At 39.4% G+C, this 17,720-nt stretch overlaps 1 protein-coding gene and 1 long non-coding RNA gene across 6 annotated transcripts in view; one reads left to right on the top strand and one right to left on the bottom strand.

Annotated features, from left to right (window-relative positions):
• Window positions 1-5,534: 5,534 nt before the first annotated feature.
• ADAM28 (ADAM metallopeptidase domain 28) overlaps window positions 5,535-17,720 on the top strand; it is a 74,981-nt gene continuing 62,795 nt past the window's right edge. For all 5 annotated transcript variants that reach the window (XR_007151857.1, XM_047857548.1, XM_047857547.1 and 2 more), the window contains exons 1-2: window positions 5,535-5,701; window positions 11,268-11,371. Coding sequence is in view for 4 of the 5 variants with exons in the window: in XM_047857548.1 (XP_047713504.1) it covers window positions 5,644-5,701; window positions 11,268-11,371 (162 nt within the window). In the remaining variant the exon portion in view is untranslated. The remainder of the gene's footprint in view (window positions 5,702-11,267; window positions 11,372-17,720) is intronic.
• LOC125164696 (uncharacterized) overlaps window positions 7,632-17,720 on the bottom strand; it is a 41,332-nt gene continuing 31,243 nt past the window's right edge. The window contains exons 3-4 of the long non-coding RNA XR_007151858.1: window positions 11,250-11,397; window positions 7,632-8,112 (exon numbers count right to left, since the gene is read on the bottom strand). This is a non-coding gene — a long non-coding RNA (uncharacterized LOC125164696). The remainder of the gene's footprint in view (window positions 8,113-11,249; window positions 11,398-17,720) is intronic.

Genomic DNA, 17,720 nt, shown 5'->3' with positions numbered 1-17,720 from the left:
ACTTTATCTATAATCAAGGTTTACAAGAAAGTCATAATCCCTATATAATACAGCAAGAGGCAGAGCGGGACCCGCACCAAGATCCTGTGCTCTTCCTCATGATACGACAACACAACAACATCTACTACTGTAATTGCCAGATTTCGGTGAGAAATCAGGGACATCGCATCTTCAAAGCATTAGCCAGGTTTCTGGCACTTAGTAAGTGTTGAAAGAATTAGCTCTCACCATCATTATTTTGTTTTTAGGGGTAGTCGTCTAAATCTCTATTCTGATAATGTCTTGCAATGTGACTTCGGAAAACCTAATTTTTTTCTGAACAAAAATACCCAGTCGCGCTATTAGAAAGAAGTTATTTCTGTGGATTAATAATCGGGAATCCCTTGCAAGGTGACTGTAAGCTCAGTCCAGAGCATTGTTATAAATTCGTGTGCGTGGAGCAGGAGTAGCACAGGAGGAGTTCTCTCCTGGGCATGGGGATAATGTGACATGTGTTTCACTCAATAGGAGTAGGGGACCATGTCCCCAAACCACATGTCGTGTGATAGTCATGGTCCCTGTAGTAGTTGTAATGAAAGAACTTTTTGCAAAATGAATTAATATAAATAAAACCTACAATGAGATGTTACATCATACCTGTCACAATGGCTAAAATGAACGACATAAGAAATAACAGGTGTTGGGGCGCCTGGGTGGCGCAGTCGGTTAAGCGTCCGACTTCAGCCAGGTCACGATCTCGTGGTCCGTGAGTTCGAGCCCCGCGTCAGGCTCTGGGCTGATGGCTCAGAGCCTGGAGCCTGTTTCCGATTCTGTGTCTCCCTCTCTCTCTGCCCCTCCCCCGTTCATGCTCTGTCTCTCTCTGTCCCAAAAATAAATAAACGTTGAAAAAAAAAATTAAAAAAAAAAAAAAGAAATAACAGGTGTTGGCGAGGATACGGAGAAAGGGGAACCCTCTTGCACCGTTGGTTGGAATGCAAACTGGTGCAGCCACTCTGGAGAACAGTGTGGAGGTTCCTCAAGAACTTAAGAATAGAAACTACCCTATAATCTAGCAATGGCACTATTAGGTATTTACCCAAATGATACAAAAATACAGATTCTTAGAGGCACATGCACCCCAGTGTTTATAAGAGCATTATCGACAGTAGCCAAACTATGAAACTATAGAAAGAGCCCAGATGTCCACTGACTGATGAATGGATAAAGAAAATGTGATGCACACACACACACACACACACACACACACACACACAAAATGGAATATTACTTGGCCACCAAAAAGAATGAAATCTTGCCATTTGCAATGATGTGGATGGAGCTAGAATGTATTAGCCTAAGTGAAATAAGTCAATCAGAGAGAGAAAAATATCATATGGTTTCACGTATATGTGGAATTTAAGAAACAAAACAGATGAACATATGGGAAGCGGGGGGAGTGAAGAGAGGGAAACAAACCACGAAAGACTCTTAATGATAAAAAACAAACAGGGTTGATGGAGGGAGGTGGGTGGGGGGATGGGCTAGATGGGTGATGGGTTCTGAGGAGGGCACTTGTGATGAACACTGGGTGTTGTGTGTGAGTGATGCATCACTGAGTTCTACTCCTGAAACCAATACTGCACTGTATGGTGGCTAAAATTGAAATTAAAAAATTTTTAAAAATAGATTAATAAAAATTCTTTAAGGATTTGGGATGCACAAGATTGTGGGGATCAACAGCAAAGACCATGACATGCTTTTTAACCCCTATTTTGAAATCTAAGTAAAGAGGCTCTTTTTTATGAATAAAATAATAATTTGGGATAGCATAGATGTTTATTCATCCACAGAAACTTATTAGTGATTGTGACAGGCCAGAGAATTCAAGAGGCCCTGTAGATGGCCATGTACAGGTCTGACCCTTATGGCATGCTGCTTGGGTCTAAAGCTTGCTTCTTTTGCAGAACAACTGCATGGTTTTGCCTCACATCTTTTTATCTTAGTGCATTCTTTTTTTAAAAAAAAAAGCTAATAAAAGTATCACTTAGTTCACAAGAAAGTTGTGAGGATAAAAATACGTTAACTCACATATAAAAACTCAATACGTGTGATCAATCATTCTTTGAAATAGATCTCTAGCTTGGTTCCAGACCTATCTATTTGTTTATTTTTTAATTAACAACTGGACATCCTGTCTCCATGTGACACATCCCAAACTGGTATTTTTCTTCTTACCTGCTTTACTGCATGAATCCACTCTCTCAGGGAATAGTACAAGTGTGTGTATAAGACATATACCTATATCATATGTATTATATATATATAAATATGTATGGCACCATTGATCACTATAGTTTATCACAGTCTCTGAGTGCTAATTTGTGCTTTTTCACACTGTACCGCAGTACTCTGAGCGAAGCATATTATGAAATGTATGTGGCTCACTCATTTAGCTATTCTTTCTGTCATTTATTTTCTGCTCCCGCAAAGAGTTTGACCAATAATGATGAAAGATGTAAGCAGTAACGTCGCATCTATCACAAGAAACAAAGGGGAAAATTAAACTAAATGTCAGAATTCAACTTTTGGGGGACGTGGGTGGCTCCGTCTGTCAAGCGTCTGACTCGTGGGTTCAGCTCAGGTCATGATCTCACAGTTGGTGAGATCGAGCCCCACATCTGGCTCTGAGAGTACAGAGCTTGCTTGAGATTCTTGCTTTGCCCCTCCCCTACCCCCCCCCCTTTGCACACATTCTCTCTCTCTCTCTCTTTCTCAAAATAAATAAACTAAAAAAAATTCAATTTTTATGTTTGCTCCATACATCTTCTAAGAAATAATGAGGAAAATAGAGAATAAAATTCATTTAGAGATTGGTTTAAATTATTTGACATTAGAGGGTACTATAAATATAATTCTAGGCTATGCAGAGTGACCAAAACGTCTGAGAATGACAGCTGGAAAGGCATGGTATGATTACAGATTTAAAGAGAACTGAAGGACGATCGTCAGTTTAAAAATATCGTATGCATCCCTACGCAGACCGAGATCATTCTTCATTTCCAATGCACCGCCCACTGAAGTTGCCACATTGATTAGAACCTGTCAGTGGTGCCCATTCCCTACAGGGACAAAGCCAGATATGAACTTGTTCTGTTTAGTAGGATCTCTTCCCATTCTTCCAGGTACTCTGCTCCAACAATGCTAAAGTATTACCGTAAACAGAACGACATTACATCCTCATTTTTTCTCAAAGTTAATTTTACATTGACTTCATTGTTCCTGCCTCCAGGAAGTCTTCCTTGCCCTGCTAAGGGTCGCCTCTGACCCCCATGCCTGCATCTTTCCTAGCCTAAAGCACAGTGTGTCATAATGTATAGGCAACACTCACTTTGCACATCTTTGTGGGACATGTCCTTGCCTATCTCCCTCGCCAGGCTGTCTAAGCATCTCAAAGGGAATGACTACATTTTCAACTGTGATCTCAGGGTCTTTCACCTTATAGGTACTAATGAATGTGCATAGAATTAATGGGGGAAATCATGTAATAATTAAAAAGTGGGTATAAACTTAAAAAAACATTTTTTAATGTTTATGTATTTTTGAGAGAGACAGAGACAGAATGTGAGTGGGTTAGGGGCAGAGAGAGAGGGAGACACAGTATGTGAAGCAGGCTTCAGGCTCCGAGCTGTCAGCACAGAGCCCGACCCGGGACTTGAACTCACGAGCCGTGAGATCATGATGTGAGCCGAAGTCAGATGCTCAACTGACTGAGCCACCCAGGCGCCCCAAAAGTGGGTATAAACTTTCTGTTCCCTGAAAAAGACAAAGCAGTAGAACTTGGATTGAGAGAAAAGAAACCCGGGAGATTCCTAATCCTACAGCTGAAATGCTCAGTAAGTAGATATAAAAATTCCCTTCTGGTTGTTGGCTGATGCCTATATGACATTTTGAGAAATCCCTTTTCATTGAAATCTCTCTATTACAAAAATGCGCTTCAGAATCCATAGAATAATGCCTAATTTTAGTGGATTAAGAATGGATTTAATAGTAATAACCTCAGGATTAGCTCATGGAATGTGTATTTTATAGGAATATATATATATATATACACATAATTTCTCAACAGAAATAAGACTGAGTGTATAAATCAGCTGTTAGAATGTGTGACTAAGAGCTCAAACAATACTAGGTTCAAATTCCACTTCTGCTACTTACTAGATAAAATGACTTTGGGCAAACTTTTTTTTTATTATTTATTTTGTGTGTGTGTGAGAAAGAGAGGGAGTGCAGGGGAGGGACAGAGAAGGAGAGAGAGAATCCCAAGCCCTACTTGGGGTTCGAACCAGGGAACCCTGATATCATGACCTGAACCGAAATCAATAGTGGGACGCTTAATCGACTGAGCCCTCCGGGCACCCCTGGGCAAACTTCTTATTCTTATTTACTATATAAAGGAGGACAGCTGAGTCTCAATCTTTTGAATCTTTTATCTTTTTATTTTGAAGAGGCTTTTTTTTTAAAGTTTATTTATTTTGAAAGGTGGGGAGGGGCAGGGAGAAAGAGAGAATCCCAAGCAGGCTCCACACCGTTAGGGCAGAGCCCAACGTGGGGCTCGAACCCATGAACCGTGAGATCATGACCTGAGCTGAAATCACGAGTTGGACTCTCAACTGACTGAGCCACCCAGGTGCCCCTGAATCTTTTATCTTTTTAAATCCCAGGTTTTTATCAACAAAATAGGGGTAAGATGGCATTTATCATACAGAAGTGTCGTAAGAATTTATATGATTGTAATATCAAGGACCTGGAACTTAGTAAGGGAGCTCACCACGAGCCATTTAGTGAGTCATACACTGTGCTATCTGGACATGCCTGCTCAGCCTCACTACCACCAATGACAGCCCCTCAAGGTTTTTTCTGGAAATTACGTCCTTTGGGTCTAATAAGGCTTTTTCCCACGCCTGGTTGTTAGTGATGATACCGAAGATGCCCTTGGAGATCTGAACAACCTTGAGCTTGTATTGTCCTACATTCTTATTTCAGGATGGCTCAAGCTCCCTGAGAGCACCATTGTGTGAGAACAGAATAGAAGATAACTGGAAAAGAGAATTTTATCTAATAATTGGAGTGGATTAGAAATTGCTTCACTGAACCGCATCTGTATGTGCAGGAAGAATGCCATTCACAAATACATATATAGCAAATACATCTGTAAACATAGCATATATTTAGCAATACATATATAATACATAGCAAATACATATATAAACATTTGCATACATTTATAACATACATAATAAATGTGCACACTTACCAAGGTCCATCCAAGCCAGTTAGCCCAAGGTAGCTTCGTGGGCTATAGTCATATACTGGAAATGTACTACTCCAGAGTGGGGAATGCGGGAAGCACGAAAGAAAGAGAAACAATAGCTTATGGTAAAGGAGCCTTAGAGCCAGGAGGCAGCCAGAACTTCCTCCTGCAGGGCCATTGTTGCAGGACAACAGCTTCAGGGTTGTGCAACACCTTTAGTAAACACTTCCTGAAGCAGAGACAAGAATGAACCCGGGAGTTTCATTCTGTCTCACTTGAGAGGAGTCAGGGACAGATCAAGCAGTGCACCCTGAGCGAGAAGGGCAGGCACTCTGCCCCTGGGCTCATCCAGCATGCTGCAGGGGCTTCTTCTGACGGTCACGGTCACGTTCCTCCTTTCTCCAGTTCCAGGTCGGTGTTTAATTCCTTTTCAGGTTCTGTTAGATACGCCAGTGAACTGTTTGCTTTTCACATTCTCTCAATAGCTTTTTTTTTTTTAAACCAATTTTACTCACCAGTTGGGCTGGTTTTAGTCTGCTGTTTGGGGGGGGGGGCTGTGACTTCTGTAAACCCTCAATGTAAAGGAGAGGGAAGGAGACGACTTGAATCCATTTTCCTATGTCTGATATGGGAATACATAGCCATCAAAGGGAAAACTTCATACAGCTTAATTGAAGCAGAGAATATGATCTTTGTGTCACAAAGCGGAATTCGTCAAATCCCGCTTGTCATTTTCAGAGTAGTAAAGATGCAGAGGATTTGACTAGCTACCGCTGTGCATGAGGCTTTTAGAAAGTATCCGCTGTGATTATAGGGACCAGTTTGGCTCGTCGTGTTCCTTTTGAGTGCACGTTTTTATGTTTGGTCCTGCCATTACTGGTGATAATAAGTATGACTAATTAGGAATAAACAGGTGACCAGCTTGATATTTCTAAAGCATTGTGCTATTACCTGATCAAAACAAGGTTATCGTTAAGCTTAAATGGATCATTTATTTCTATTTTGCTGGTTATCAAACACGTAAGACTTCAAAAGGAGAGAAATTTTACTTCTCCATAATAGGTCACTTCTGGCCTGTCCCTCCATTTCTGAGAAATTCGCCAATTAGATGTTGGTTAAATTTAATTGGGTAACACATTTCCTTAACGTATTCCTATTTCCAGAGCTTATTTAAGTCACCACATTAGCTTCGGTGCATGAAAATCCTTCCCATTCAATCTTTTCTTGGGTTTTAGAGTGCTTGCGGAGACGTAGGAATGGGAACAGATCATCAACAAGAAGTATAGGGTTAGGGAGGGAAAGATTCTCTTCTCTCTCGCACTCTCCCTACTTGGTCACTAAAAGTAATTCTCCCCACCTCCTCCCCACTGTTTCTGATTTCTTTTCCAGGCTTCTGAGAGTTTTACTTCACATCATTAACTAGAGAACTGTGCTGGGCATTTAAGTTATTGACTTCAATTTCTACTTTGGGAGTCAACCTTAATAGAAACCTTCTTTCCCTACATGTCTCCAAAAGTGCTATCTCTAAAAATTCTTTGGGATCCCTCACTTGGTTGGCCCCTGAGAATTGCTTGGGAACTAGCTTTAGATCAAGCAGGATCCATTAACAGCTAACCCTGGAGTCCACCCACATGACAGGCTTTTCACATTGGGCATACTAGCTGATTCTGTTCTCTCGTCTTTGCATTCACAACATGGCACCAAGAGACAGCTTCCTTAGAAACCATGCCTAAAACCGTGATGTCTTCAAGTATTTGGTGGTGGGGACAGAGGGTTTGCAGTATCTCTTGTGAGAACAGGGTGACCGACAGACAGTTACCCCCTCATCTTCTATCTTGAACAGAGAGTTCCCCCCCCCCCCACTTTACCTTCCATTTTTTTATTTTCAAGACTGTCCCCTTGGCAGTGAGTATTATTCCTACTGATATATTCCTACATGGATTTCTTTCCCAGCCAGAATGTAAAAAATAAAGCAATTCTCATTTTCTCATCTCTTCCTTTTTGTTGATCTGCCCCCACCATCCAAAGAAAAAATATGTGCCTCAGACCATGACTTGTGCCCAGTTTCCATAGACATGAAATAAAATAATGAAGTATAATTAGGCCAGCTGTTTGTACGCACTTCACCATCCCCTGAGAAAAATAACTTCTAGGATTTCATCATAGGAAAAAACCCAAATATTTAAAAGGATGTAACAGTTGTTTGGGGGTGAGATGTACGTGCACTGACAAAAGAGAAAGTTCTTTAATATATTTCTACAGGATATCCAGAGGGTACAGTACTTTTTAAAATTATTTTGTTTCAAATTAACAATTCTTTCTTATCTTCATAAAATGACTGGATGAGCCTCAAGAGCATTTATAATTTAATCTTCATAGCCAAAATGATAGATTTAATGAGGATGCATTTTTTCCTTGATGTTTGTCGTCACTTTTACTACACTAAGCTTCCAATCGCCAGAGTTTGAGGGGGTGCAGCGTAGCCCAGATCTGAAGTCAATATTGAATAAACTCTGATCCAGGGCTTAATGTCATGTGTTTAGTTTGGAAAGACATTCTTTAAACGATTTGGAACAGATGTGATCAAAAATGAAAATGCCAAATATTATACACAAATGTGCTAAACTCCAAAATTGCCCCCAAACACATTAAAACAGAACGTGGCAATCCAGACCAGTGCCTGTGATATTAATCTTGCCAATGAGTATTCGCTTTTCTAAAACCAATATACAGTAAAATAATTATCTCAGGCAATCCAAAATAATAGTTTTGTTTTTTCTCGATCTAGTGTTGCCGGCCAGAAGTAATCCAACGTGTGAGTTCTGTGGGAGAGAGAGAAAGCGAGTACTAAAATGAATTAGTAGAAACATATTGTGTTACATCTCGGATTTGTGTAATCCCAGGATGGCAGTTAGTTGTGTTTGTTCCACAGGCTTCCAAGTAATTAGCCTGATTTTATTCAGCTGGGAGGAGGCTGCGTCATTTCCATCAACCTGAAGGATGATTGAGCCAAACGATATTTCGGTCTGCTGTGTATCTCTAACTTGGGTCATCTGTGATCATTTGAATCTCATTCTTTCAGGGGCCTTCTTGGTCCCACAAAAATAAGAGCCATTAAGAGAAAGTCTGTTTCCTGTAGAGAATGTACTATGTTGCAAGAGCTTGGGAAGAGCCGAAAATCTGTTGCTTGCACACTGAAGATAGTGAGAGGTTGCCAGAGGCTTTTTAAAAAAGTATTCTGGTTTCTTGGTTGATAGATTTTATTTGCCATTTGGAAGTGTGCAGCCATCAAAGAGCTGGAGGTAAATTTCTCCGCTAATGTACATATTTGACTTCGTATTTAAGTCAATTGGTAGTTTCCGATTTCATGAAATGTTAAGATTTAGATACTAAGTAGAAGCATGGAGATGCGTGTATATGTCAAGAAAACTTGCATTGGCCGGATGGCCTGTTTCCCTCACCCCTTCTGAAAGGGGAATGTGTGTGTGCTGTCATTTTTTGCTTTGATAAAAAGAATCAGCCGGATAGTTATTATTTTATGACCCAAGGGCAACTTGGGCTGATATTTACTCTTGGAATAGTGTATCATGGATGAAAACCAATTTTCAAACAGCATTGTTAGAAGAGTTACTTTGGCTGCACATTGGTGACTATATGGCTTCATGAACTCCATATTAATGGGACTAATTGCACTGATTGGACATAACCCACAAGACAGCATGTGGTTGCCTTATGGTGTGCTTGTTTGGTATTACAGGTTTGCAAGAAGCTTCAGGGAATTGTGTCAATGCCGTCAGTTAATTTGTGGCAAGAGTAATTTTCTGAACCTCTTGGCATCTTATTATTTTGACATAATTATGATAATTAGGAAAATTTTAACTCAATGCTAAAATGATCGATTTAATGTTCCTTTAGGCTTTTTAATTTCTGTTATAAAATTTTTTGATAAATAATATTATTGTTTTCCTTTACAAAAAATAAATTAAATAGAAATAAAAATGCCCAGTGATTATCTCTGCAACAGCAAGAAGGTCTTTACAAAAAATAAATTAAATAGAAATAAAAATGCCCAGTGATTATCTCCGCAACAGCAAGAAGGTCTTGAGGTATCTTATCTAGTTCTTGAAGTCTTGTCTATGTAATGATACTTATTTTATCAAAACCAATTACAACTTTCTCCAAATGATCCTCATCTCTTCAAAGAGATTACAGAGAATTCGGTATTTGTTTGCAGAAAACCATAGACTACATGAACTGTCCTTAAAGGTCATTTAATCTTCTGTCTTTTTAACCAATTAAAAAATTAGAACCAAACCCAAAGTTCCAGTATCCTAGGGTTGATTCCATGATTTTAAATGTTTTCAAAATGTTTTTAGGAGTAAATCTCAAGTAAATCTCATTGAAAGAAAAGCTATTGCATATCCCTTTAATGGCCTGGTTTTTACCTAATGAGATTTAGCCAATGGCTCTTAAGTGGTCAAGTGCATTTAGCCATCCTAAAATGATAAAAGAAAATGGACATAACTAGGAATTTTTTAAAGTTTCTGCTTTAGGGTCGCCTGGGTGTCTCAGTAAGTTGAGCATCCAACTTCGGCTCAGGTCATGATCTTGCGGTCTGTGAGTTTAAGCCCCACGTCAGAGCCTGGAGCCTGCTTTGGATTCCATGTCCCCCTCTCGCTCTCTGTTCCTCCTCCGCTGGTACTCTGTCTCTCTCTGTCTCCAAAATAAACAAGCATTAAAAAAAAAATTAAAGCTTCTGCTTTAGTTTATAAACAACATTTAAAAAAATATTCTCTGGGACATCTTTGGGATAAGCGTACAAGTCACCCAAGATGACTGACAAAAAATACTCAATGTTATTTGTTAAAAGATCAAAAAATAATATAAATTTATATTACCATAGAATTTAGGTTTGAGTGCTTTAATAAGTTGGGATTATCTTTAGAAAGCACTCTAGTCATTACCCAGAGAACTAAAGCCCTTCCAGACCACAGTGTTAGTAAATGGCCAGCCTGGGCCCATACTTTGATTTTTGGTTTCTACTGCACCTATATTCTGGGTAGACCAGTAGCCCCTCCAGAAGCCAAAGAGCTGATCTATTGACATTTACTTAGACACTATTCTACACGGAGGAAGGACTCCATCAAGTGGGAAAATAAAAAAGAAAATAGAAAATGCAGTGTTAGTTTTCGGAAAGCTGAATTCATCTCAAAAATAACTTGTAGAAACAATGCTGAGATGAGAATTCAAAATGTAGATAGAAGGTTGGATGAGGTAACTGTTCAATTGTCTTTCCATAATGGCTCCAGGCTCAAAGTTCCCTTCCGGACCAGTAATAGTGCTCTAATTGTTTGCTTCTCTAATTTTTATTCTTTTCATGCTTTGTATGCAAAAATAAGTTTACCTGTATTGCAAAAGCCAAGCATTCTATGGAGCTGGCATTGGAGCTTTATTACTGCATCATAGTTTTCTTCGTTAATGTAAAATATTGCTATTCGACAATACGAAAAAATATTAGAATCAGAAATGGCATACATCATTGATTTCATTTTTGTAACACTGTGTAGTTTTCAGAGTACTTCTACTCAATTATGCTGACACTGATAGAAGATTGTCTTAGAAGGTTAGTTTGGTTTCTGCCTTTCTGTGCTGGCCTGTATTGCTTGCTACGTTCCTCCGCAGAAGATTCAAGGTAGCAAAGAGAAATGGAAAAATCCAAAAGAAATACTTTCACCAAATAGAGATACACTTGCAAGCTTTCAGTGGGGATGTATGTGAAGGTCTAGGCTAAAGATCTGAGAGGAAGAGTGGGTTTCTGATTTTGTCTCTCTACTCTTAAATTACTCTGGCATAAAACTCAGTTAAGCCTCTGTATGTGGCATTATTGCCGAAACCCAATACGGCTGATTATTACCAACAGGCTTGTTTATTTCTTCTGCTTCACTCAATCTGCTCTTACCTTTTTTTCCCTCCTCAGTAAACACGATAAAAGAACTCTCTGGAGTGAAGAACTATGAAGTGGTTTATCCCAGAAGACTTCATTCACTTCATAAAAGAGAGGTCAAGGAGCCAGAACAACAGGTACTTCTTTTGACTTAACGAAGAGTCTTGAAAAAAAAATGCATATATTTACAGGTGGTATACATATAGATATATAACTCTAATATATAAATATGTACACATATTTATATAGAGACATTTTCATTTGTTATTTGACCCATATTATTTTTATTAATCGTCACAATAACCCAATGTTCTATTTTGAGCCTCATTTTTTTGCAGATTAAGGTTCTGACGGTTGAAATAAACTGTCCAAGGTCACACAGAGAGTAAACCTTAATACTTTTATGGTAATTTCTAATTCTGTGTACTTCCAAAGAAATTAGATACAGTTTATTTTATCTATCTATTATCTACTTATCGATCATCTGCATATCTATGTACACACACACAAACAAAACCATGAACATTAAAACTGAAGTAGAAAATAAAATATTGTGAATCAATTAATATACATATATGCATATTAAGTTCAGATGAATTACTGTAATTAACCATGAAATTTATTTTTGTTTTTCCTAAAGAGAAAGTTATTGAAGTTTGTAGAATTCTTACTACTTAATGAAACAACACAGTCTCAGTCAAAAGCTAAAATCTAAAACATGATCCATTTAACAGTTTTCTCATTACCTGCACTCAGGAGTCTTCTGCTGGGAGACAGGAAAAATACAGATAAATGAGACATAAATAATAACTTGTAGAAATATTGTAAGATGCAACTCACTGGGAGTACATATCCTCCCCACTGGATAAGCTTCCCCACAGATGATTTCTTCTAAAGCAAACATGTTTATAATAGCAGAACCCATAGGAGACCCTGTTTATTGAAATTATTCTCTCTCAACAAAATGTTTCTGATAAATTTAAATGGGACCTGTTTGCACTGGGTTCCTCATCAGTATGGCCCTCTTCAAATGCTTTCCAGTATTCTCTTAAAAACACCAGGTACCTTTTTGTCACTGAATATTTTGAGGAAAGTTAATACACGTCCAGTGTTTTAAAGTGAATTCCTCATAAAACAAATTTAAGCTTTTGAACAATTTATTTTGTTGAAAAACTCTAGAATAATTACTGACACCTATTAGATGATCAATCTTAAGTTTTGGAAGAATTGAGTGGATGGATGCAGTTGATACAATGTGCTTGATGTTTATTGCCAATACATTATTTTTCTAGTCCACAACTCGATTCACTGATTGTATAAGCCTTATCTTTCCTTGATTCATAGTAAAAGTGTAAAGGATCTGAATTCAAAAGGCTTGTTTATATTCACATCTTAGCTTTGTTAATTTTCTCTGTTAGACACTGATGAGCTTCAATTTTTTCATCTTAAAATTGAGATAATGATAGGAATGCTTACTTTATATGGCTATTTGGAGAAAACTTACGTGCAAAGCAAAGCAGGATGCAATTATTAACTCCCTGCTCATGATTATGCTATGGCACTGTCTTATATAACTCACCACCTTCTACTTCTGACTAACTGTCATGGCTCTTTTGCTTAATATAATGGTTTATTAAGCCGTTTTGTTATCTTTCTGCTTCTCAACACAACCTCCTTTTTAGTCAGCTTTGGTAATCTCAAAGCCTTTCTTGGCAATATGTTTATTTCTACCACTCGGCCCTTCTTATGGATTTTTTTTTCCTATTTAACATGTTCTCCCCATATGTAACACCCAGTTCATATTCTATTCTTGTAAAGTAAACATGGAATATTTGTATATGTACTGATAGATCCTTTTCCTGGAGTCATGCTTCAGGAATGGCCAGTGTTACACCATGTGGCTCTTGATTTTCTCTTAATATTGATTTCACTATCATTATCGTGTATGTGTGTGTGTGTGTCCAAGTGACTGTGAGAATAAGTTTAATCTTCTCATCTGGGTTGAAACTGCCCACGTCAATAAAAAAAAAGTGGGTTTTTTTCTACCTTTAACATGCCTCTGCTCCTCCTTACCCTCACCTCTCAACCTGTCCTATGGAAGGTGTTCCATAAATGTTCATTGATTCAAAGAAATCCCCACAGAACACATCCATCTTACCTTTTGGAGGAAATAAAAACATTTCACCAAATTCCATAGACAACCAAAGGGAAATGTGCCTAAACGATTGGAGGGCTTTAATGTTTCTTTATAGGGTGAATTTTATTTTTATTTTTGTCGTTTTGTGGAGTATATTTGCAAGAGTCTCCTTGCTGCCTTCAGTTGTCGACAGTAGGAGGTAACATGTTATTCGCCATGAAGAATGTGACAGGACGAGGACTGAATGCTTCCGACCATCTCACAAATACATGTAACTCAGTCATATTTGCCTTTTAGTATTATTCAACTAGCATTGATGTTCTCAGGTGCTGGTTGATGCCTTTGAAGTACCGGCCAGCAAGAATGTGATCAAACCACTAAAAACCACAAAAAACAATTCCTGGCTGAAGAAAACATTCCAAAGGCATTGATCTGCTTTTCCCAGTCACTGTTTTCATCCTCTGATATTTCAGAATCTCACCTCCTTTCCCTCGTCACAGATGTTTAGCTCTCATTCTTACAGTTCCTGGACTACTGTGTATAGAATCACCAGATTCTAGCAAATAAAAATACAGGACACCCGGTTAAATTTGGATGTCAGATAAACAATGAAAGCTTTTTTTTTTTTTTTGTATACGTCATCTCCAATATCATGTGGGTCATGCTTGTATTTAAAAATTATTCACTTTATCTGGAATTCAGATTTAACGATGCCCTGTATTCTAGGTGGCGATCATACCATGGGGCTTTTTTCACATCCCTGTGAACGTGTTCTGTCTACAAATATAAGGTCCTGTGCTGCTGCATGTCTGATATTTCAGGCCTGCCTGGTCAGGCTTGCTGAGTTCTGCCATGACACTTGTTTCACAAGCATAGACTATAGAAGCCAGGGCCTCCTTGTCTATCTAACACGCAGCAGGCACATTCTCTTCCCTTCCACAGAATCTTCCCTTTTTGTTCACATACAGCTTATGGCCAATAAGAACTCTGTTATACAAATAAGCCAAGTTGTTAGAAGCTATCTTCGTAGGGGAAGGAAAAAAAAAGAGGTTAGAGTAGGAGAGAGCCAAAGCATAAGAAACTCTTAAAAACTGAGAACAGGGGCGCCTGGGTGGCGCAGTCGGTTAAGCGTCCGACTTCAGCCAGGTCACGATCTCGCGGTCCGTGAGTTTGAGCCCTGCGTCAGGCTCTGGGCTGATGGCTCAGAGCCTGGAGCCTGTTTCTGATTCTGTGTCTCCCTCTCTCTCTGCCCCTCTCCCCCGTTCATGCTCTGTCTCTCTCTGTCCCCAAAATAAATAAACGTTGAAAAAAAATTAAAAAAAAAACTGAGAACAAACTGAGGGTTGATGGGGGGTGAGAGGGCGGGGAGGGTGGGTGATGGGTATTGGGGAGGGCACCTTGTGGGATGAGCACTGGGTGTTGTATGGAAACCAATTAGACAATAACTTTCATATATTGAAAAAAAAGAAGCTCTCTTCGTGGTTTCTGCGTTGAGATTATCGGTCCTCCTTGTGCAAAGAATTGATTAGCAATTATTCAAAATGACTAGAATTTGGAATGCATGTGACGGAAGGGATCTCTACATCCTGAAGATGTTATATACATTCTCAGTGAAATTAATCACTTCTCAAAGCAGGGAAGATGAGGACTTGTATACTTATTATTATTTTTTAAATATTTTTTTATTTTTTTAAATAATTTATTGTCACATTAGCTAATATATAGTGTATACAGTGTAGTCTTGGCTTTGGGAGTAGATTCCCGTGATTCATCACTTCCATACAACACCCAGTGCTCATCCCAAGAAGTGCCCTCCTCAATGCCCATCACCCATTTCCCTGCCCTCCTACCCCGCCTCCCACCCCTATCAACCCTCAGTTTGTTCTTTGTATTTAAGTCTTTTATGGTTTGTCTCCCTCTCTGTTTGTAACTTATTTTTTCTTCCCTTCCCCTATGGTCTTCTGTTAAGTTTCTCAAATTCCACATACGAATACAAAGATATATCTGTCTTTTTCTGCCTGGCTTATTTCACTTAGCATAATACCCTCCAGTTCCATCCATGTTGTTGCAAATGGCAAGATTTCATTCTTTTTCATCGCTGAGAGGTTTTCCATTGTGTGTGTGTGTGTGTGTGTGTGTGTGTGTGTGTGTGTATCTATATCTATATCTATCTATCTATCTATCTATACCTTTTTTACCCACTCATCAGTTGATGGACATTTGGGCTCTTTCTATAATTTGGTTATTGTTGATTTATCCAAAGGATACAGGGGTGCTGATTCATAGGGGCACATATACCCCCATGTTTAATAGCAGCGCTATCAACAACATACGTACTATTAATCAACTGTGTCCTCTACTGGTCTAGAGAACAGAGGCACTGGCTTTACCTTCAGCTGTGCCAAGAGCCTGGCCCCATCCTTCTGACTTCATCATGCCTGGCATCATGAAATAGTCCTCTGAAAAATTTTCTGGAGGGGATACTCAGGGGCTGAGTAGAAACTTGCATTTTTTTTTCATTATCGTATTTTTGGTTATGCTGCGTATGCATGGCATAAGGAAAACTGAATAACTATTTGTTGAATAAATGAGCAAATGGATAATAAACAAATGAACAAATGGGCACATCCATGAATTAGTGTAACTGGAATATATTACCCATATATCTGCATAGAAATGTATTCAGTAAGTACTTAATTAAGGTCGCGGGTGTTGGGAACTTAATATTCAAAGGTAATTCCTATCTTCCCAGGATTCTGCCTATAGAGCCCACACACTTCCTTTGAGGCCAAAACTGCCAGGCTGTTGGCTCATGTCACAAAATAAAACATCTGGCGGCACAGTACCTTCCTTATGTTGGGAACAATTTCAGGTCTTAGCTGGGTCCACCAGAGTTTCTGGAGGCCTCAGACTACTGTATGCCATGGCAACAGTTGTATTACTGGCACCACACCTCCCTGGGACTTCGAGGGCTTCCTTGGCTATTTATTTTCTGTGTGCATGGGCATCATCTTGACTTCATCCTCTTGCTCCCCTCCCAGGAACGTCCGGGATGGTGGCCTTCTCAATCCACCCACTAAACCTTACCCATGGATGGTGTTTCTCCTGGAGGAAGTGTTTATTTATGTGTCCCTATGGCCAGCTAACCTTATTCATTGGGCTCCAAATAATTTCCATCTAGTGGACACTGTCCAAATCAAGGTGCATCTTTCCTCTCCTAACCCACAGTTCAGGACCCAGGTTGTATACAAGTAGGATACGCTTTTTTTTTTTTTTTAATTTTTTTTTTCAACGTTTTTATTTATTTTTGGGACAGAGAGAGACAGAGCATGAACCGGGGAGGGGCAGAGAGAGAGGGAGACACAGAATCTGAAACAGGCTCCAGGCTCTGAGCCATCAGCCCAGAGCCCGACGCGAGGCTCGAACTCACAGACCGCGAGATCGTGACCTGGCTGAAGTCGGACGCTTAACCGACTGCGCCACCCAGGCGCCCCAGGATACGCTTTTTATTAGCAGGCATTGCTTTCCACCATGGACTTCTACTTGGAAAGTACAGTTATAACATCACCTAGAGCACCCTCTTTCACAAAGACTTGTTTTCTTCCTTGCTGTTTCCTTTCGTCTATAATCTCTATGCTAGTGTTGGCTAAAACTTCCAGTCCAAAAGCAACAATCTTTTCTAAAACCACCACCAAATAAATTTTAGGTGAAAATCTACAAAAATCCATTGCTGACAGGAAACACATACCTGGAGGCTTCTTCTGGGTAGAAGATTATATTTACTATCCTCCAAATATTTTAATCCCATCTGGCCTTTCTTAAACCTGAATAATAAGTGGTTACAATGACTCCCTATAATTTCTATTTTCTTTTTTTTTTTTTTAGTTTTTTTTTTCAACGTTTATTTATTTTTGGGACAGAGAGAGACAGAGCATGAACGGGGGAGGGGCAGAGAGAGAGGGAGACACAGAATCGGAAACTGGCTCCAGGCTCTGAGCCATCAGCCCAGAGCCTGACTCGGGGCTCGAACTCCCAGACCGCGAGATCGTGACCTGGCTGAAGTCGGACGCTTAACCGACTGCGCCACCCAGGCGCCCCTATAATTTCTATTTTCAACCCTCAGGCTTTTTTCCCCCCAGCTCCTGGTGTTTATAAACATGATGTGAATTACAGCAGCCTCTCCTCATCTAGATCCACACATTGTGCTTAGGAGTTTTTGACTTCAGAAAAGACTCCAATAATTGATCATTTAAAGGGAATGTGGGCCATAATGGTTGACTTTGGAGGTGGCAAACCCCGGCACAATCCTCCTGATCTGGAGGCCCAAATTCGCTATTGTCCCTCGCTGA

The sequence above is a fragment of the Prionailurus viverrinus genome, chromosome B1, assembly GCF_022837055.1.
Source record: "Prionailurus viverrinus isolate Anna chromosome B1, UM_Priviv_1.0, whole genome shotgun sequence".
In the NCBI taxonomy this organism is placed as follows: Eukaryota; Metazoa; Chordata; class Mammalia; order Carnivora; family Felidae; genus Prionailurus; species Prionailurus viverrinus.
This window is presented reverse-complemented; position numbering and strand designations above follow the sequence as displayed.